Source organism: Physeter macrocephalus, chromosome 4 (genome assembly GCF_002837175.3).
Source record: "Physeter macrocephalus isolate SW-GA chromosome 4, ASM283717v5, whole genome shotgun sequence".
Lineage (NCBI taxonomy): Eukaryota > Metazoa > Chordata > Mammalia > Artiodactyla > Physeteridae > Physeter > Physeter macrocephalus.
This window is the reverse complement of record NC_041217.1, coordinates 38,024,402-38,046,124: the sequence shown is the minus strand read 5'-3', so window position 1 is coordinate 38,046,124 and position 21,723 is coordinate 38,024,402. Positions and strand designations below refer to the sequence as shown.

At 39.4% G+C, this 21,723-nt stretch overlaps 1 protein-coding gene and 1 pseudogene across 4 annotated transcripts in view; one reads left to right on the top strand and one right to left on the bottom strand.

The window, feature by feature from the left end:
* The first annotated feature begins 8,897 nt into the window (after positions 1–8,897).
* Positions 8,898–21,723, top strand: part of CD55 (CD55 molecule (Cromer blood group)) — a 69,383-nt gene continuing 56,557 nt past the window's right edge. For all 4 annotated transcript variants that reach the window (XM_055084112.1, XM_024133822.3, XM_024133821.2 and 1 more), the window contains exons 1-6: positions 8,898–9,087; positions 9,880–10,062; positions 11,482–11,673; positions 12,183–12,282; positions 14,229–14,314; positions 18,119–18,307. In XM_055084112.1, coding sequence (XP_054940087.1) covers positions 8,991–9,087; positions 9,880–10,062; positions 11,482–11,673; positions 12,183–12,282; positions 14,229–14,314; positions 18,119–18,307 — 847 coding nt within the window. In that variant the 5' untranslated portion in view covers positions 8,898–8,990. The remainder of the gene's footprint in view (positions 9,088–9,879; positions 10,063–11,481; positions 11,674–12,182; positions 12,283–14,228; positions 14,315–18,118; positions 18,308–21,723) is intronic.
* Positions 13,371–13,999, bottom strand: LOC112067590 (DNA-directed RNA polymerase II subunit RPB11-a-like; annotated as a pseudogene).

Below are 21,723 nucleotides of genomic sequence, written 5' to 3'. Positions count from 1 at the left end.
TGCTTGAATAACATTGTAATAAAACATTTCATATTCTGTTACAAATTTATTTGTATATATAACTCAATCACTACATAACATTCAGTATTGTGGGTATACATACCAAAAGGTATGTAACCAAATATCATTGGATATTTAAGTACTTTAAAAAAAATTATTTTATATAAGTATAGTATCTTATTGCTTAAAGTCTTTTTTTCTGAATTGTGAATTACGTCCTTAGGCTAGTTTTCCAGATAAAGATCTTTAGGAGAAACAAGAGAGTATGAAATGAGCAGCCAGTTTAAACAGAACGTCTATTTAGGTGGAAGTGAAAGAGTTAAGCTGCAAAACCTTAGTGAGACAACAAAATGACCGTTTTAACCACACTGCTGCCCCTGAAGGACAACTGATAAGGACACATGGGAAATAGCTCATAGAAAACATCCAAGTAGGCACAACTATGGTCTGATAATTAACATCAGAAGCACACTCTAGTTATGTCTATATTTATGTGTTTTTATATTGCATTTACCTTTACAGGTATTTACTAAGTTAACTGGGAAAATGGAATAGTACGTTCTTAAGTGTGGGTACAATTATTCTCCTAATTCATCCTACTGTTGTTTAAAAATCCTGAATTCAGGGCTTCCCTGGTGGCGCAGTGGTTGAGAGTCCGCCTGCCGATGCAGGGGACACGGGTTCGCGCCCCGGTCCGGGAAGATCCCACATGCCGCGGAGCGGCTGGGCCCGTGAGCCGTGGCCGCTGAGCCTGCGCGTCCGGAGCCTGCGCTCCGCAACGGGAGAGGCCACAACAGTGAGAGGCCCGCGTACAGAAAAAAAAAAAAAAAAAAAAATCCTGAATTCATGGAAACAGTAAAGATTATGGAAAAGAGATATCTGATCCAGTGAGTACCCACTGACAGAGTGAAAATCATGTGCTTGGAGTGGTGCCTGCAGGAGTTGCCGTTTCATTTTGCTGGACATATATTGTGACGTGTGAGTGGTGTGATGGACCAAGTGAAAAATCTGTAGTCAGATGATCTGGGTTCAAGTTTTGCCCTGATCATTACCAGATGTATGACTTTGGACTAGTTAGGTAATCCTTGAGACTCAGTTAGGGGAGGATCATAACACCTATCTCAAAGAGTGGATGGAGGACTAACTGAGATATCAGTGAAGAGCACCCTAGAGGCAACAAGACCCTGCAAGCATCTGAATTGTTGCTGTCATCACATCTGTCCCCTACATTATGCTGGCACAAGGTTTAGTGGGGATTCACTACATGGGAGAGGTCATTGGAGGAGAGCCAGAAACTCTCCTCACTAGCTCTGAGAAATCAAATTAGTGGCTTATTCTCACAGCTCCTCAGATGGAACAGTGAGAACAAGCGGGGGTCAAAACTGTACAGTTAATGGAATCTTCCTGGTTTCCCTTTGATGGTAAGTTGCGCTGGAAGTTCCCACTGATGTTCTGGTAATGGTGAGTCCTCTGATTTGACTCTGGGCCTCTCAGAATATAGTAAACAACCAGGATTATACCACCCAAATTAGAAGATTGATCCAACATGCTTATATAATTTTTTGTCATGTTGTCAATTTTCTCATATATAATAACTCAGTTTTTTGGAAGTCAGCAAAGGCCACTACTGTTGTTCCTTATAGCCTAAGATTATTGTACAACCAAGGTTAACACTACTTAATTAAAACTGATCTACTAAATTAGGGGGCAAAAAGGGAAGAGGTACATTTGATTGTGCTGTCCTCGATATAATGACTTACTTGGTCCTTTGTTGCTAAAGCCCACCAACTCCAGAGCTGAAAACTTTGATCTCATTTTATGGTTCTTAATCAACTTTATGGAGGTGCACTTTACATAAGCCAAATGGAAACATTTAAAGTATTCAGTTTGATGAGTTTTGACAAATGCATACATGCATAACCACCACCCTGATCGAAATACAGAGCATTTTTGTTGCCCTCAGAAGTTCCCTGTTGCCCTTTTACAATCAGTCCTCCTACCCCTTTGCAGTGCCCACTCTAGACATCCACTAATTTGATTTCTATCACAGTAAATTGATTTTGTATGTTCTAGAACCTCACACAAATGGAATCATATAGTATGTACTCTTACGTGTCTAGCTTCTCTTGGCTCACCATGTTTTTGAGATTCATTCATGTTGTTGTTTGTATCACTAATTTGTTCCTTTTCAACATTGAGTAGATATGGAAGTACCAATGTATGCAGGCACTACAATTTGTTTATCCATTCCGCTGTTGATGGACATTTGAACTGTTTCCAGTTGTGGCTAATTAAGAATAAAGCTGCTAAGAACATTTATGTGCAAGTCTTTTGTAGACATGTTTTTATTTTCCCTGGGTCAATACTTAGAATTGGAATTGCAGGGTCATAAGGTATCTGTTTAACTTTATAAGAAGCGACCAAAGTATTTCCCAAAGTGGTTGTACTATTTTACATACTCACTAACAGTGTATGAGAATTCCAGGTGTTCTTATCCTCACCAATAAAAGGTCTTTTTAAACTTTAGTCATTCTAATGGGTGTTTAGTAGTAGCTTATTGCTTTTTTGCTTTTGATTTCATTTCCTTTATGAATAATGATGTTTAGCTTTTTTTCCCTCTGTGCTTATTTTGGACATTTCAATACCTTTTTTTTTTTTCTGTAAAATGTCTTCAAGTGATGAAAGCAATAGATGGCGAGGCACCTAAATCTGGGTGGATAAAGATACCATTCTTTGAATGAAGCAGGTTTGAAGTAGAAAGAGAGGTGATTGATTGACTATAAAACTGAGCTCACTTCCATATAGTTCTCAAATAAATTAAAAATCTTTATAGTTCTTTTATCCTGGAAAATTCTTTCCTCTCTTTTCTACCTAGTGAAGTTCTAATCTGATACAGACGTCAGGGAAGATTTACCTAAACTATGAATTATGAGGGAGAAATGGCCAAAGGTTGAAATAATGTTTTCAGTCCTCATCTTACTTAATATATCTGCAGTACTTATTAAACAATTAAACTTATTAAACAATTCCAGGGTCATAAAGAAGATAGACTGGTAAATACAACTTAACGACAATTTATTCAGTGCCTACTCTGTGCATGGAATTGCACTAGGGAATAAAAGATAAAATGATAAATTAGATCTTATACTTGCCCTCAGTAAGTTCAAATCTCCTTGCAGTTTAGACTTGTCCTTCAATTAGCCCATATGTGGCAGAACGGACTAAGAAAGTACCAGCAGGGAGAGGCCAAGTGCTTCGAACCACAAGGATTAATGTGTAGGAGAGGGGAAGAAAGGATACCATGGAAGTCTTAGAGGAGGTGGTAATAGATGGAGACCTTAAGGAAAGAGCATTTTCAACAGTGATTGCAGTTAATGCTTGTTTGAGGTAAATTGCCTTCTTTATAGCAAACTATTTGGCTTTATATGAGAAAGTGCAATTTATCCCAAGGAAAGGCTCATTTTTAGGTAATTGGGTTTTATTTGACAACTAAAATATTTACCCACTAATGAATACTTCTGAGAAATATCAAGGAACTTGATATTTATATATTATATTTATTTGATATTTATATATCAAGTATATATCAAGCTTTAATTATATACCAACAAATATAAAGTAATGTGTAGTGGAAGTAGCATAATTTTAAAGCTACTTAGACCTGGATTCAAATCTTGGCTTTGTCGTCTGTATCCTTTGGTCTGATCATTTTCTCCTCTGAGCCTCAGTTTTATCATGTGAAAATGGACGTAATAGTAGTTTACTCATGGCACTGCTGTGATGGTTAAGCAGTGAGGTTAAGCCTCAAACTAAGAGTAGCACATGCTATGTGATCCTTAAATACAAATTTCTTTCTTCTCTTCTCACCCTTGTGCAATTCTAATGAGCTCAGATTGTAGTTCTGCTTTTTAATTTGCAAGATCATAAATCAAGGCAAACAAAACACAGTTGGGACTACAGGGGAGGAAGGGAAGGAGGACAATGTTTAAACAAATCTGGATCTTTGTAAATGACCTAATCTTTGCCAAAGAAGAAATTCTACTGGGTGGGGAAAGAATAAGGAGAATAACTGAATGATCTCAACACTATTAGCATCTCCTTTATATTTCTTTTATAGATTTTTCAAATTCTCTGTCATGACATGCTCTTTTTTATAAATTACATGAAAAGTGGGCACATCCTGGTATATGAAGTGTTCATGCCTGTCATTGCCGTCAATTGTTGCCAATTTGTTGCCTTTATAAGAAAAGGGAGTCTGCTCACTTGTTTTCACTTACTTTTTAAGAATACACTTTACTTATTCTGCACAGCACAGCTGCTCTGGTTTGCAGCTGCATGACAAAATACCTCAATTTTGGTTTTCGTTGGCCATTTTAAGACTGATTGGGGATAATTCTAGGCTGAGTTATGAAGGAAAATATGAAACAGACTGATTTCCTAGAATTGAGGAACTGAAAGACGCTGAAAGACTGGGGTACTTTGGTACTAGGTCTGACGTCGTGGTCAGGGAGGTTTCCCAGAGGAGGTGATGCTGAGCCGTGTAACAGAGGGTTAAGATCCTAAGCCCCAGCTGCACCCCTCATAAGCCAAGTGATTTGAGGCTAGTTACTTCCCTAAACACTAGCTGTCTCACTTATAACTAGGGTGATAATATTTGGCTCATGGTTTTGTGTCTCTAGGTTTTTAGGAAATTATGTTCTCCTCTTCCCTTTCCACTATCCTCTCCTTCCCCTTTATTATTTGTACTCTAATGTGGGGAGTGGCAGGGAGGGGCGGGGCGTAGAAAGGCTCACTCCTCTGGCCTCTTTCCCTTGGTTACCTTGCCTTCAAGCCATGTCTCATCCACGCTCCAGCCTAATCTCTCCTACATTTTCATCTCATGCTGTACATCTCCAAATGGACACCCTGCCCAGGCATTTTGTATTCAACAAGTGCTCAGCCAAATTTTTATTTCTTCCCTAAATTACCTCTTGACTTTGGAATAGAAAATTCTTTCAAATAGGGCCTCTAGTCTCACAGACACCAAACCACTGAGCCGGCTTTAACGCTTTTTTTCCTTGTTCCTTATCAGTCACCAAATTCTGAGTTCTTCCATTGAAATGTATTTGGTCAGAACAAACAGAGAAACTCAAATGGCTATAATAATTGTGTCAGGGGTTTTTAAGAGGAACAAGATTGTTTCCTTAATATAGATTTATTAATTTAAAATTAAAGACATTTCTGTCCTCCAATCTGAAGTCACTGGACCATTGCATAGTTAGCTAAGTTGAGTCTTTACACACAGCCATTCCCACTGCAACATCTTATACACAACTGCCAAATTAACCTCACACTTCCTGCTTAAAATCTTCAACTGGCCTCCAATGCTTCTGAATAGCATAAAATGTGGAAGCCTTCCGTTGAATGCTCTCTCAAGTCTGTTGCCAGCCTATCTTTCAGCCTTTTTTTCCCATTAGTCCAGTTCAGTTCCCCAAACTCTCCCTAAAGGAAACTCCTTACTATTCGTGGAATCAAATGAGCTTTTCCTGACCCCAAACCTTTGCTCATACCATTCTTATCTTTTCTCATATTTTCCCTATTGCATTGATATTCATTTGTCATATTTAGCTGAATCACTAGGCCGTTAGCCTCTTCCACCCCAATTGCCATGTTCCTTTTTCTCTTTTCTGAACCCCCATACTACACTGATTGTGGCATGCTCACAGCATTTATCATGTAAAACCTCTCTCCTAGGTTACAGATTCTGGAACACAAGTATTGGCCCCTTTTTAGTGTGCTTCTGAGTACTAAGTGGCCCTCAATTTATTAAAAACCTTTGATGTAGTCATTGGATGGTTCCTGGGACAAGGGTGGGAGCCGTGTTTCCTAACCTCTGCCAAAATCATAGATCTATTTTCTATTTTGTTGAATGTTTTTCAATTTAATTATATAAACATTGTTTTGGAATTGGAGAGCTCTATAGAGACTATTTTAGTCCCAAACTCTTTCTTAATCAATGGGTACATGAGTCCCTGAGAATACATAGCTGGTTTTTGGTAGATCAAGTATGAAGGCTCAGCACCACTGCTGACACCAGATGCAGCTGGGTCTCAAATCACCTCCCCAAATTGCCTAATTCAGTATCCTCCACACAGAAGAAAGCTTTGCTGACTGATTCCAACAAAAAGAATGTAGTGTGGTAGGGTAAGATAGGTAAGTGTACTTTTGGGAATCAGACAATCTGGATTTAGATTCTGACCTGGTCACTTAGTAGCTGCACAGATGTGGGTAAATTGCTTGCCTACCCAGCTTGTTTCCTCATCTATAAAATGTGGACAGTTATCTCCACTTCATGAAGTTGTATTGGAAAAATTGTATATAATGTATATGAAGTGACTGGAACACAACAAATTGAGGCCAAAACAATCTTCAGTAAATTATGAGTTTGCATATTTAATTTTTCTTAATCATGTATAGAGTTTTGTCATAGAACCTTCTTCTGAATTGAATAAATGGATACTGGATTTCTTTTTTTTCTTTTTGCAACATTCTGAGGAAATGTTGAAATTTCCTGGGAGTGGTATTACTAAAAGTGTTACTAAAGAGTCCACCCGGTTATTTCGCATAAAAGTTCCTTTAAATAATGTATTATCAACTAAGTAGTTTGGAAGGTAAATGCTTAGAGCATTTAGTGTGGCTAAGCTGGGTGAGAGACATAATTTTTTTTTTTTAATATTTTCAGACCTCATTGTTTTCTTCGGATAAAAAGCTATTATATTCACTTAAAAACTTAGAGAGCTCTAAGTTAAGTCTTAGGCCTCAAAGTGAAGTCTTCTAACAGTTCCATAACTGGACTTGACCTTCAACTATTTTTTATGATGCCACCCTTGCCTTTCACACCAATTCTATGAGCTCACGCAGGAATGTACACTACCTGCCTATGATGGTGTGGCAGAAGGGAGTGGTAGTTAAGGTTATGGGAGGCTCTTTGGAAGAATAAATGAAGACCTGGTATTACTTCTAAAACACTGCTGGGCCCTGATATACTTTGTGTTTTTATGTCAAATATGGGAGTAAAAATAAGGAGTTTTAATATCAAATATGAGGATCATATTAGATGGTTTTAAAAGCACCTCCCCTACACCCCTTCTAAACTCTAGAATGTTTTAATACTGATAGGTCATGAAAGCCTATAGGAGTTCCTTTCCTGGAATCCATACAGGACTGGTTCCAGCACTGGGTGACACAAGGTTCCGTTCAGTACAGTAAGCATGAGTTAGAGAAAATGCTGTTGTCAAAACTGTTGTTTTCCTCCTTATAAAGCTCATACAAACCAATAAAGAGTGATCAGAAAGCATTTTGGAAAGGATAGGAGGCATGGATTCCACAGCTGGTCTGTGGACCAAGGCATAATTCCAAGTCAGGGATTCCATTTAATTAGGTAAAGTGTTTGAGGGCATAGGAAACCTAGGCTAGGACTCTGCTAACCAGATCAGGTAAATTACTTAAGGGAAACATGTACTTTGAGTTACTCTCCTTGAAGATGAGTAAGTGGCCTTCTCATCAATGTCCTTTAGTGTTTTTGACAGAGACAGTCCTGGGCTGGGTGGATCTTCACTCTGACCAGCACCATATAGCTCTGTGGTTCTCAACCTGGCTGCAAAGTAGAATTACCTGGAGTGCTTTAAATAATCCTGATGCCCGGTCCTATCTCCAGAGATTCTAATTTAACTTGTCAGGTGTAGCTTGAACATCTGGATTTTAAAAAAAAGGCCCCCCACCCCGGACACACCCCATGCGATTCTAAGGTGTGGCCAGCCTGGCAAACCCCTGGCATATACTTAAGGTCTTCTAAAAAACCTTCCTCTTAAAATCCACCATCCTACCATTTAGCTTTCTGGCGCCCGGTTTTTGTTTTGTCATCTTTCTCCCGGCCCAACACACACCCATACTCCACAGGATGGTGACTTTCTATCTGCAGTCACACTACAATAGTCCCTAAGTAGAATTCAAGAGGTGTCCTTGGTATATAAGGAGAACCCTGGAGACAAAAGCGATTCTCATGCAAACATGGTAAAAACAATGTTCACTCCCTGCTGTGTTTCTTTTTTTTTTTTTTTTTTTTTTTTTTTGTGGTACGCGGGCCTCACACTGTTGTGGCCTCTCCCGTTGCGGAGCACAGGCTCCGGACGCACAGGCTCAGCGGCCATGGCCCACGGGCCCAGCCGCTCCGCGGCACGTGGGATCCTCCCAGACCGGGGCGCGAACCCGGTTCCCCTGCATCGGCAGGCGGACGCGCAACCACTGCGCCACCAGGGAAGCCCCCTGCTGTGTTTCTTGACCTGTTTTCTGGGGTGGTTTTCCACTTGCTGTTTTCCTATTACAGAGTTTCCTAGGAGACAACACACTGTGGTTTTTATTCTCCCATCCTCTTGTTGGCATTTGACAGACCTCCTAGTTGAAGACACCACGTCCCTGGGTGGGCCCTATTTCTCAGCTCCGGGAGCAAACTCAAAATCCACCGCACAGCTCAGCTTTGCAGCACTCAAGTGCGCTTAATTTCCACCTAAACTAATTCAGATTCCCGGGGAGCAAAGCCTGCGCCACTTAACCATTCTGCTCTCTCTTCCGTTCCTCCCGTTTGTTTACTTAAGAAAGCAGATATTTACATTTCCACTTGGCGGCTCATTGCAGCCCACCCCCCCACCAGCGTCCAGCTCCGGAGAGCTCCTCTCCTTGCCCACGATCCCACTTTCCTCTGCTTGGGTCCCCAGAGGCCAGTGACGATGGAGCCCCCACCCTTACCCGGCCCAGCACCTGGTGTGAGCAAAGCCCTTCTCCACCCATCTCTTTTGGAGATTCAGAGCCCTGGCTCCGCCCAAGGCGCTAATTTAACTCGAATTGCAGCACTACCGGGCGCTCCTCCTACTTCCAGCTCCAGGCTCGAGCCTCCTTGGTCTTAACCTCAGAGACCGCGGAGCCCCGACGCCGGATCCCCGTCCCCGCTCGCCATGAGTCCCGCGCGGCGGAGCGCCCCCGTGGTGCTGCGCCTACTGGGCGGGCTGGCGCCGCCGCTGCTGCTACTCCTGCGTCCTCCGGCTGCGTCGGGTGAGTGGGGGTCGGGGACCCCCCCCCCCGCCAGGCTAAACCTTTAGGCAGTGTGGGAGGGGCAGGGCCCGTCTCTACAACCACCGAAAAGTCGGCGGACCAGGGTCGCTGAGGAAGGTCGGCATCCCTAATTGTTCCCGTAATCCTCTACCTTTAAGGATCAGCGCTTCTACTGGCCCGATCCCTGGGGACGGGAAGAGGCTCTCAGCTGCCAGCCGGCAGTTAGGAAGCTTGCGGTGCCGGACCCCAGCTGGCAGGGTGTTAGGAGTGAGGCGTGGAGGATAGAGGGAGCAAACACCCGGCAGCCAAAAGGTGGGGCTCGAATAGAGTGAATCCTCAGCATCTCCTTAAGGGTGGAAGGCCAAATAGTTGACCACTCTCACCTCTCAACAGGGTCCAGTCGTGTACAGACGTGGCGCTGCAAGTTTGAGCGTCATCTCCTCCAGGTGTAACGTTCCAAGGGGGCGTCTGTCTTTATTGTGTGCCTAGCAACAGTATATATGTGAAAGTCTAAAGCACTATATATATGTTATATATGTATATATGTGTGTGTGTGTATATATATGTATATATTAGATAACGAAGGACAGGAATTTATTTTCGACTATTTTAGTTTTGAATTAATTGACAGACAGGAAGCCTAGCAAGTTCTCGGTATGTCAGCTGAGCATTGGATGGAAATGTTATGTGGGCATAGAAAGCCATTGCTGCTTCCCTTATTCGTCTTGGGAAAGGAATGCTGCAATGAATTGAAAAGTGGTATTTCCTTCAGTTCTCTTTTTTCCTCCCTAGGTGACTGCAGCCTTCCCCCAGATGTACCTAATGCCCAACCAGCTTTGGGATCTCTTACAAGTTTTCCCAAACAAAGCACAGTAACATACAAATGCAACGAAGGCTTTGTGAAAGTTCCTGGCAAGGCAGACACAGTGGTCTGTCTGAATAATAAATGGTCAGAGGTTGCAGAATTTTGTAATCGTAAGTGTTTCATTTCATTTTAGAAAAGTTACGGAAATGGAATGTTTCTTAAGTTTAATTTTATCCCTCTTTGGAGTGACTGGTAATAGATAGTTTTCTAGCATTATTAATCACCAGGGTATACCTGTTGGCACTTCACAATCTAGCTAATTGACGGCATTGCTTTCCGGAATAGGCCCTGCCCTTGGTTAACGGTTTTTTTTTTCCCCTTAAACACTGTAACTCTTGAACTGGTTAATAGCAAAAATAAACAATAGGTACTGTTTAGGGAGTAAATTATATATAACTACGTTTGGCAATTACCTTGAGACACATAACAGAGATCCTCTGTTTTCTTAAATTTCATTTTGTAAAGTAGGACTTACCCAATACAACTCTGTGGTGATATTTTTAAAAATTCTCAATTTTTATCTCAAAATCTATCATTATAGGCATAGCCCTAGATTAGCTTTGACATAAACAAGTAAAGATAAAGGTAAGACTTGATTCCTGCCTTTGAACAACTTGGAGCAATGGAAGCTACAGTAAAGATAGAAACTGCCACAAGTATCTTTTGAAGTCAGGTGTGAGATCAGCTTTAACTTTTTATCTATCCATGATACAAGGCAGGAGGTTGAAGTACATAAGTCTTTGCACATGTATCATGTTTTAGAGTTTATAACTCTTCTGCATATAGTATTTCATCTAATCCTTCCAACAACTGCCTGAGGTTAGTTAGGGACTTATCCACATTTTACAGTTGAGAAAGCAGCCCCCAGTTAAACAACTTCCTTGAGATCAGGAGCTCCCTTATGCAGGAGAGCCAGGATGGGAACTTGAGTCTTTTGACTATAAATCCAGTGCCCCTTTCACTATACCATGCCACTATAAATTCACATTTGCCTGGATGTTTACAGTTTGTAAATACTTCTGGGTACACCGTTGGCTCATCTGATCCTTGTCCCCATAGGTTGTCCTGAGGATTAAATGAGTTTATATGTGTAAAACATTTAGAAGCACTCAATAAATATTAGCTATTATTGTTAACTATTATTGTTGTCCAGGACACTAGCCCAGGGATCTGGAAATACCAGTTCTCATCTACCCCTGTGCTACATGGGGCAGGGTAAGGGAACTGGCATTAATTGAGTCAGTTCCAGAACGAGGCCAGGCAACTTAAATGAGTTATATTTTCTAAATTGTGGGCATAGTGACTTCTATGTACCAAATCTACTTCACAGGCCTCTAGTAACTAGGAAATGAAAATTTATATGTGAATATGCTTGATACACTGTCAATGCCATAGTGACGTTAATATAAATACCAAATATGTACAAAGAAGTATAGAAAAAGGAGTGACGTAGGACCAGATAATTAAACATAGGTTATAAAATAAAGTGATATTAATTTTTTTGTTGTTGCTTTTGTTAATACTTTTAGGTAGCTGTGATGTTCCAACCAGGCTACTTTTTGCATCTCTCAAAAAGTCTTATACCAAACAGAATTATTTCCCAGAAGGTTCCACTGTAGAATATGATTGCCGTTTGGGCTTCATAAGAAACCATTCTCTCTCAGGAAAACTAACTTGCCTTCAGAATTTTACGTGGTCCAAACCTGATGAATTTTGTAAAAGTGAGTATAATTTTTAAAGCGTATTCTTAATCATATGGTGTTTGGGGAAAATAGTGTTTCTTCCTTCACTCATTGTGGAAGTCTATGTGTACATGTTATTATTTAGAATGATTCTTAAATGAACCATGGGAACCATTTTTTTTTTTTTTTTTTTTTTTTTTTTTTTTGTGGTATGGGGGCGCGAACCCGGTTCCCCTGCATCGGCAGGCGGACGCGCAACCACTGCGCCACCAGGGAAGCCCCATGGGAACCATTTTATTTTAAATTAGGGAAACTAAATACCTGTGAGCTAGAAATATTACTTTACTCACTGACTTCACATTGAATTAGTTTAAGGTTACCGAAAATGAAATAGTGTATAGTCTAAATATGTTGCTTTCTTGAAACTGATAAAATGAAGGTATGATTTAAATAGTCTAAGGATAAGTAATATCAATGGTTCAGATGATGAATTTGCATAGATGTGCCTGATAATTTAATTTAAAAAATCAATTTGTATTCTCTTCTAGAAAAATCATGTGCTAACCCTAGAGAAATAAAAAATGGTCATGTCAGTATAACACGTGACCTATTATTTGGATCGTCCATCCATTTTTCATGTAATACAGGGTAAGTTTGGGTATATGAAACACTATATTTAACAAATTAGGATTTAAGATGGAAGCTTTTAGATTTGTGGCCAGTGTTTACAAGCTAGTAGCAATAAAACCACCCCTCTGTTCAAAGATCCTTTATCATGAACTCATCACAGTTAAATTTAGTAAAATGGGGCAAGAAAGGAAGATTTCTCATAATACTACCAAAATTCTCTCAATGGTTAGATTTCAGTACATATGTGATTCATTATAAAATTTTAAGTGTGATATGTATAGGAAAAAACTTGTGATAAGTTGATGATCCTTGGAGAAATTAAATCCTTTCAGTGTTAAATATGAAACAATTCTTTACCTAAATAATGAATTTGCATTTGCTTTTTCTATATGCGAACAATCTGTTATAAAATATCATGGGTTAAAAACAATTATTCCTAGTGTGAAAATATCATTCTGACCTAAGATCTTTTATAAGTTCTCTATGCAGGGAAAAGGAACTTACTCATTGAGTATTGTCAGTGTCTCAGGTGCTGCTAAAACCTTTATACTCATTCTCTCATTTAATATCTGCAAATTGAATTATGATATTTTATTCTGTGTGTGTATCCCTGTTCTTTATAAAACTATCATTATCACTTGTCTCCTGTACTAAACATAGATGTTTGGATCACTAATATCATTAATATTAAATCCGGGGGTACTTTGAACCCTTTAAATAGAAGTACATTCTATTATTCTATGGCATCTGTAGTGATCTTTTAGAACTCAGAAATATAAAATATTTAAGCATCTGTATCTTTGAAAAATGTTTTAAAACACTTTACTATTTTCTAACATGTGCCCTACCCAAATCAAAAATATTTTGCCTGTCTTACACCTTTTTTTTTCTTTTTTTTCTTTTTAGTCGGTGAATAATCTTTATTAAACTCTACTGTGTAAGAGAAGCCTGGGGAGAGCTGCTGGGCGGCAGGCCCGGCAGCTGAGGCTTCTAGAGCAGAGACTCCTGGAAGCACATGGGTTTTCAGTTTCCTTCTGTTTGAGAGGCTGCCTGGCAGCCCCAGGTTCCCAGGCTTTGTCCAGAATGAGTTTGTTCCTGCCACCTTCTCAGACAGAAATCTGGGTCTCTGGGCCAGTCCTGAAATGAGGCCCCTGAGTGGCTTTGGAACAGGTCCGCAACCTCCACTGAACTGATGGTCCATTTGCTTTGAAGTCACAGCTGGGTCTTTTCCTCCCACATTTTATTAGGAAGATAAAATTATGTACAGGACACATCGGTGTCGGGGGTGAGGGGCTCACTGGAATTTCTACAAGGAGGCCCACGGCTGGAAGAAGTTCTCTTGTCCACCTGGTGCCTGGAAAAGGGCCGGGTGCGGCCCAGTACTCAGTTCCTTCTTGTTTGTCTTTGATGGCCACCCGGAATCGCTCTTCCAGCAGGGAGAGCTCACTAATGAGGTCTGTGATGGCATTGGTGAAGGCCTCCTGGGGGCTGTAGTCCCTCTGCATGCGGATGATCATCTTGTGTTCCAAGGTGGGGGGGAGGGGTGTGCTTTGTAGCCAGCAAACAGCACCTGAGGGTCCATCGGCAGCTGTGATTTAATGATGTTTCCTAGAGTGGTCTTCCTTGTTGATGGTGAACAAACAGGCATTGGGTGCCTTGGTGTCCTTGTTAATGGTGATCTTCTTTTTGCCCTCAAAAAGAGCGAGAACGACTCGAAGGTGGGAGGGGCGTTCATCCTAGAGTCGCAGCTGCCTCCAAAGCCGCCCTTTTTTTATTCTTTAATGTCACCCTTTTAGATATAATTTTTTCTTTTCCTTTAAACTGCCACATGGACTTTTATCAACTATTGTTTTGTCTCTATCTACTGGTGTCATAAATATTTTAAGATGATATTCTGGAGAATTTAAGGGAAGTCAAATATGTGTGAATGGAACTTAACTTTTTTTCTTCCCTCATTGTTTTAGGTACAAATTAGTTGGTGCAACTTCTAGTTACTGTTCTCTTGCGGGAAATACTGTTGACTGGAGTGATCCATTTCCAGAATGCCAAGGTAAGACTGAAAAATTCTAAGCACTCAGGTGTGGGACTGAATATTTAATAATAAATTGCTTTCTACTCTTTAAGAATAACCCACAGTACGTATTTGTAGTACCCTCACCTTCCAATGTGTGTGTGTTTTATGTAATTTAAAGATCTCTACTCGTAATGCTTCTTAATTTATTAACTGTGCGGATAAAGGATTAAAAACAAACTAAGGTTTATATTGTGCTTGGTCATCTTACCATTCCTTCTAAGAGTCAAGTAAAATAGATACGGGTTTTTTCCCCCATAATTTTTAATTTTATGGATTAAAATACTATTGATCAGAGGGTCTGTATGACTTGATCCTGTATGCCAAAATAAGTGGCAAAAGAAAGCATTTAACCCAGATGTCTTGATTTCAAACCCATATGTCTTCTAACACCTAGTGTTACCTATGTGTTCCTTTAAGGATTATTAACTGAGGTAGTTATGTAGAGTGTTTTAAAGTGTGGTATGTTTTTTTATCATTAGAGAAATAACCTTATATAATAAAGAAGAAGTATGGTTTCTGCACTTGAAAATCTTATCTTCTCAAGGGGGGAATAGGACACAGAGATAATTTCCTAAATGGATATATCAAGTTAAATGTATGTGCATTAGAGACATGTCTCCTGAAAACTGAGAGGAGTAAATGTATGTAATATTCTAAAAAGTAGGCTTTATTTCTCTCATTGTCATTAAAATTATTGCTAAGTGCAAGTTTTGGGGGTTATTAGGAGCAGGAAACTAGAGTAGATACAGTGTAATTTATCAAGCATTTATTGACTGACACTCTATGGTAGGGAATGTGTGGGGTCAACTGATATGAAGACAAATAAAATGAAGCCTTGCCAACCAGGAGTTTACTCCAGCCACACCCATCTGGCGCCCCACCCTCCCATAGCTACTATTTCTCCCTTTTTCTCATTATTATTTTCAAATATCCATCATTACTAGCCACCATCACCTCTCCTATTTCCACCATCCAGTAAGGGATGCTGTAAATGATACTGAACCAAATATGGAAAGCAAGCATGAGCTGGACCATATCTTTTTCTAACACAGGCAACAGCTTGTCACAAAGCCTGGACAAGCGGTCTCCCAGTTGAGGCCAATGTCTTTACAAGCAATTGCTGTCATGAGTGTCAGAAGTGTGGACACCAAGCACGTATTCCAGCATAGAAGAGCTTTTGCACTGCAAACCCACTCTCTTTTCGTGCTTGCCCATGGCTAGGCCAGGCCCTACTCTCTGTCTGGTATCTTCAACTCTGTGGTGAACATCCTGATGTTCATATTTTCCTCTTTGATTCTTTTATCTGTCTCTGCAACTCAGCAACCACTGACATCTGAACCCTGCAGGAAAGAGCCCTTTTTCCTCAGCAACCCCAGTGTCTTCAATTATCCCTATTAAAGCCCTACTTCTCCTAGGGTAGATTTTCCACATAAATTTTCTGTTTTAACAATACCAAAAACATCAAGTGGAAAGTATAAATTCTTAAGCAATGAGCTGTTTTACCTCAAGTATGCAGCCCTGGCCTCTATCAACACATGAGACAGCATTGATGTCCATGTGTGGCTGTGGATATGGAGGTGTGGATATAAAGAATGAATGAACAATGGACATATTCACAAATTATCCTTGGTTATACATCAATCAAGAGTGATAGTTGTTCACCTCTGAACAAAGCCTCAGTATCAGAAAGATCTGTTTTCCTCTCTCTCTGCCAGTATTTTCTTTTGCAAAATAATTTTAGTCGACTGCTAGTACATGCTAGCCTGGAACCAATCCCTGCTATATAATATCTGTCGTCCCGGGCCCCTCTCTTTATCTTCTCACTTCTAATCACTAAATCATTTTCCTTTACTCCTTAATCTATTGCTCAAACCTGTGTTTTATCTTCCACCTATAACACTTTTAATAAAGTTTATTATCCCTTGTCTGGGCTATTGCGATAAGGGCCACCCCTAACATTTTCAGGGTCCAGGACAAGGGTATAAATGGAAGTCGCTGGCCTAAGACACAGCCTTTCTCAAGTCAGCTCCCCCTTCTTGCACTGTGAGGGGTCTCTGATGCGTGTAAATGGATAGCTCGGACGACACACCCAAGTCACGTCCCCTGTAACCCTTATCCCCACTCCCTTAAACTTTGGCCTAAAGGTGAACACATCCACAGTATAGACCATCCTCAAGAATATGGACCAGGAGAAGACTTGAAAGGGGTGTTGGTACAGGGAGTTCTGGGTGCCAGTTCCTGGAGCAGGATTTAGAATGGTGTAGGGGAGGAGCTCTCATTGAACATACCCCCTCAGCCCTGCAGATTCCCCATCTAGTAGAGAGAGGCACAGCCAGAGGAGGGCCAGAGCATGGCCTTTTAAGCTGTGGGAGCTAAGGCAGGAGTCCCATTTGCTCGAGTTCAAAAGTGATACCGATTGCAGTGGCCTCCAGCCTCCATTCTTACACTCCATTAATGTTTCATCTATACTTTACCCAGTGATCCATCTAAAACACGAATGTGACTTGTCTCTTTCCTTCTTAAAGCTTATTAGTGTCTCTTCATCATGTACAAAGCCTAAACTCCTTCATATAGTGCTCAAGGCTAGACGTGGTCTACCTGCTTCTCCATGCTTATGTCTTGCCCTCATCCTTTGCAAACTTCTGTAGTTGTCCAGATACCTCAGACTTCTTCATGCCCCCCCGTCATTCCTTGTGACACTGCCTCTGCCTGGAATGTCCTTCAGCCCCTTTTTTGCTTAGGTTTTTTTTTTTCTTAAGGGTCTGCTCTTGTAGTTCTCCTAGAAGATTTCCCTGACCCCCCAGGCTGGTTAACTGTCCCTCTTCTCTCTTTCCACACCACTGTGCATTCTTTTGTGATAATCCTCACCATTTTGTATTGAAATGATCTCTTTGAATGTCTTTTTCCACTGTATTTTAAGACAGAGGAACTGTATCTTATTCGGTTTTGCACTTCTATTTATAGAACAATGCCGGGTATGTATTAGGTGCTCAGAAAATGTTGGAACTGAACTGATGGTAATATGTGTTGTCATCGCCCACCCAGCCCAGTGTAAATCAGATTAACTTGTTCTTGTTCCTTGCTTTGATCAATGGCCTAAAAGTAATTCGTAAATTGCTAGTATTCTCTGGGTACTTAAGAGTATTTGTGTAATATAATTTGATGTTCACATGTGATCACTTTGCTTTCCTGCTTAAAAAAAAAAAGAGAGAAAGAAAGAAAGAAAAACAACTTCATGGCTCCAGAGAATGTGGAACCATTGAATTTTTTATCAGGGCAACTGCCAGGGAGAGGCTTCTTTTTATAATATAACAAGCAATACTCTGCTTGTATTTGTTTTACAAATTCAGCTGCTCAGTAAGATTTACTTTAAATAAAAGACCAAGAGTTAACACATGCTTAAAAAATTTTACCCTGAAAGTCAAAATCTAATCCTGACATTTAAAATCTTTTGCTCTATCCAGAATTCCTGTTTCCCAAGCTTGCCACTTAACATTCCCAACTCCTTTCATTTGGCATCTTTTCTCCTTGGAATGAAAAGCAGAGCCCTCTTCTCTCCTCTAAGAAGAAGGATACATCTTAGGTTTAAACTCAAGTCCATTTACTCCCTAAATGGAAATCTCTGCCCCCTGCTTTCGTCTCACTTCTGAGATGAAATGCCTAATTTAGAAGAATAAGTTTTTTCTGTAAAGAAAATCTTTAACAAATTTTAGTCTTACTTGTTTATAAAAATACTTTGCCAGTTTAATTAATTTAAAATATGTTGGGATTTTTTTTAAGAAATTTTATGTCCAGAACCACCAGAAGTTGACCATGGAATGATTGAAAATGAACAAAGCAGTTATGCATATAGACAATCTGTAACATATAAATGTATGAAAGGCTTCGCCCTGCATGGAGAGAGCTCTATCTATTGTACTGTGAAAGATGACCAAGGAGAGTGGAGTGGCCCCCCACCTGAATGCAAAGGTAATCAGTTTGCAGAGTTATATTTCTGATTTATTCTTGCCCTTAGATCTATATATGGACATCTGAGAATCTATGAACTCCCTGAGAAATGAATGTAAAATGTTGTACATATGCATATTTGCATTTTTCTGGGGGATACAGTTTTTCATCAGACTCTACAAGGGGTCTATGACTTCCAAAAAGGACGAACCACTGATGTGGAGAACATATGGTAACATATAAATAAATAAATACACACATGACCTTTATGAATACACACACACACACACACACACACACATACACGTACACATTATATGTCTCATGTTTTTAGTGAATTAGCTTAAATTTGCTGTGTCTTACCATGTTACTTTCTGTAAGTTAATACAGATATCTCTTTGTTTATACAAAGAGTGTATAAAGTGGTTTATTTTGTTTAATTGGGAGAGAATCTTAGATTGAACTAAGGGATCTAGATAATGATTATATATGTTGTGACAACGAAGAGAAACTCTTGCCTGCCTGTTGACTTCATTGAATTACATTATATTTGTTTTCTGCCTCCAGAATTTCTCTCTTATTGAGAATGCTCTCTTCTTCATCTTTCTAGACCTCTTCTTCCCTCAGTGCTTTTTGATACTTAGGCTGTACTCTCAGAATGTTTAGAACTGCTTTTTAAGTATATTTTTAAAGAGATATTTAGAAGATCAATGAAGCTGGATTATAACATTGCACGAGACCAGGAGGTGGCATTTATTTAAGCAGTGTCATATTTGAATGCCAATATAACTCAAGCAAATACTACTTTTATAATTATACTTGAATTCTATTAGCATGAATTTTTTAATAGTATTGCTTGTTAATAATAGTTTTTTCATATAAATGGTATACATAAATATAGTGAAGTAATATTAAAACCATGTCGATGATTGTATAAAATGAGAAGTAAAAGTCTCCTCCAGTACTACTCTCAGAAGTAGCCACTGTTTACAAATTTTTGTGTTTTATTCTAGAAAATAAATATACATACACATATATCTTTTTTTAAATCATATTCATTGTATGGATATATTATTTATTTAACCAGTCTCCTATTGAAGGGAATTTAGTTTTTGTTCTAGTTTTTTAAAAAATTATTTTACAAAAGGTGCTACAGTAAATGTTATTGTATATCTGTTCATTGTACATGTGTGCAAGTACATTTTTTACAATAAATTCCTTGCAGTGTAATTACTGTACCAAAGGTATATGCATCTAAACTTTTGAAACATTAACAATATTGTTTCCAAAGAAACTGTACCAATTTACTGTCCCACCAATATTGTATTTTTGTTCTCTGTACCATTAATGAAAATGGTTATTATGATATGGAGATGTGATAGTATAAGTGATGAAAATTTCATTTAATTGTTGAATTCATTTAATTGTGAGTAAATTTTGATATTTTAAAATTTAGCCATTTGATCCACTTCATATTTACTTTCCCCTGTTTTATTAAATCATCAGTTATTTAGAGCTTACAACTCTATGGTAATGCCCAAGGAAGTCATGGCAGGCCAGTGCTCCCATGACAATGACTACAAAACCTGGGTAGATTTTTTTTTTTTAATCATATTTTAAAGGCATAGGTTGTTCCCTCAGGGGAACAACTAGGGCTGAATGAACTAAAATTCCTGGGGGTAGGGAGTGAAGGCAAACCATTCTGAGGCCCATATGGGCTGAGGATCCATCTTGACCCAGATAAAAGACCATTGCCAGGAAAGAGAGACTCTAGCAAAGCTTTCAATAGTTGTGGTGAGCTAGGATAATGCACTGGAAATTGGAAGTCCTCAAATGTTGACCCAGTTTTTCCCAAGAGCCATTTGCTGATTTCTGGGAGTGCAGGTAAGACTGGCGAGCTAGACCCCAAGCTTCCAAAGTACAAAATGAGATCTCCCTGAACCTTATGGTATTTGGACAACAAACCCATCACAGGAAGAGGCTTGTATCAAGCACACAGCCAGTGTCCTCCTTACGACATTTAAGCTCATTTTGAAGCTGTGTGGGGAAGGAGGCTACGTTGCTGGACTGGGATTGCTGAAGGACAGACCTGGCTCTCCTGTAGTCTCTTCTCTCTGTGCTGAGGAAACAAAGATCCACCAGGCCGTCAAATAAAAAACCCAGAAGGTCCACTTCCAAGGAGCAGAGACAAGAGCGGAAGTAGACTGAGTCTTACAGAATCAGCCCCTCATAGTTTGAGTCCATCATAGGCTGAGGATGTGATCACTTCAAACCAATCTGCCTATCAGAAAAGGAGACCCTCCCTTTGGTGGATCATATTATCTGAATTGTATGGCATATAATAAAAAATTATTAGATATGGAAAGAAGCAAGAAATTATAACCAAATTAGGAGAAATGAAAATCAAATAAAAACGATCTGGATAATTGAGTCAGCAGACAAGGACTTTAAAATAAGTGTTTAATATATTTAAGATACTAACGGAAAAGGTAAATAGAGAACTTCAATAGAGAATTGGAATCTATAAAAATGGTGTAAAATAGACATTCTGCAATGGGAAAATATAATATCTAAAATTAAGAGCACAATAGATAGGTTTAACAGTGATTTGGATGTAGCAGGAGACAGTATTGGGAATTGGAAGAAAGGTTAATTAAAACTGAAGAACAAAGAGAAAAATGAATGTGAAATATAGATCAAATTTAAGAGACATTTGAAACATGTTAAACTCTTCTAACATATGATTAAAAAAGAGGGGAGAGAGAGAGAGAGAGAGAGAGGGAGGGAAGCAGAAGAAATACTCTAAGAGATAATGACTGAGAATTTTCCCAAACTGATGAAATACATCAACCAACAGATTCCAAAAGCTCTCAAGACTCTAAGCAGAATAAAACCAAAACCACTTCCAGGCACCTCATGGCAAAACTTTGGCAACTTAAAGCAATGCTAAAAGCACTAAGAGACATTGTTTTCAATTCTCATTATACAAATGAGAAAACAAGCTTAGAGAAGTTGACAACTGTCTCTAGTATGTGGTCAAACAGGCTTAGGCACTGCTCAGTACTGCTTTATGATGGAGATTGCATAAGCAACCCAAAGTCAAACAAGCACTGAAGATCTAAAATTTTAATGTTAGATTTGTGACTCTCAGAATAGGATCTTCACAGAATTTGCACTTCAGATATTTATTATCTCACCTAAAATCCAAAGAGGAACTAACCTATGTAAAGTTGGTAACCAACACAAGAGGAGAAAAAGGGTGTTATTTTATTCTAATTGAATTTATTGCTTTAAAAAAGAAGTGAAACAAAACAAGTTCCCAAGGTCACTGACATGTCCTGAAAGCTTTGGAAAAAGTAACTATGTTGTGATTATCTTTGTTTGTTCAAGGTTGCATCCTGCTGTTCTTTGGTCTTGGCATGAGGGAAAGAAGACAA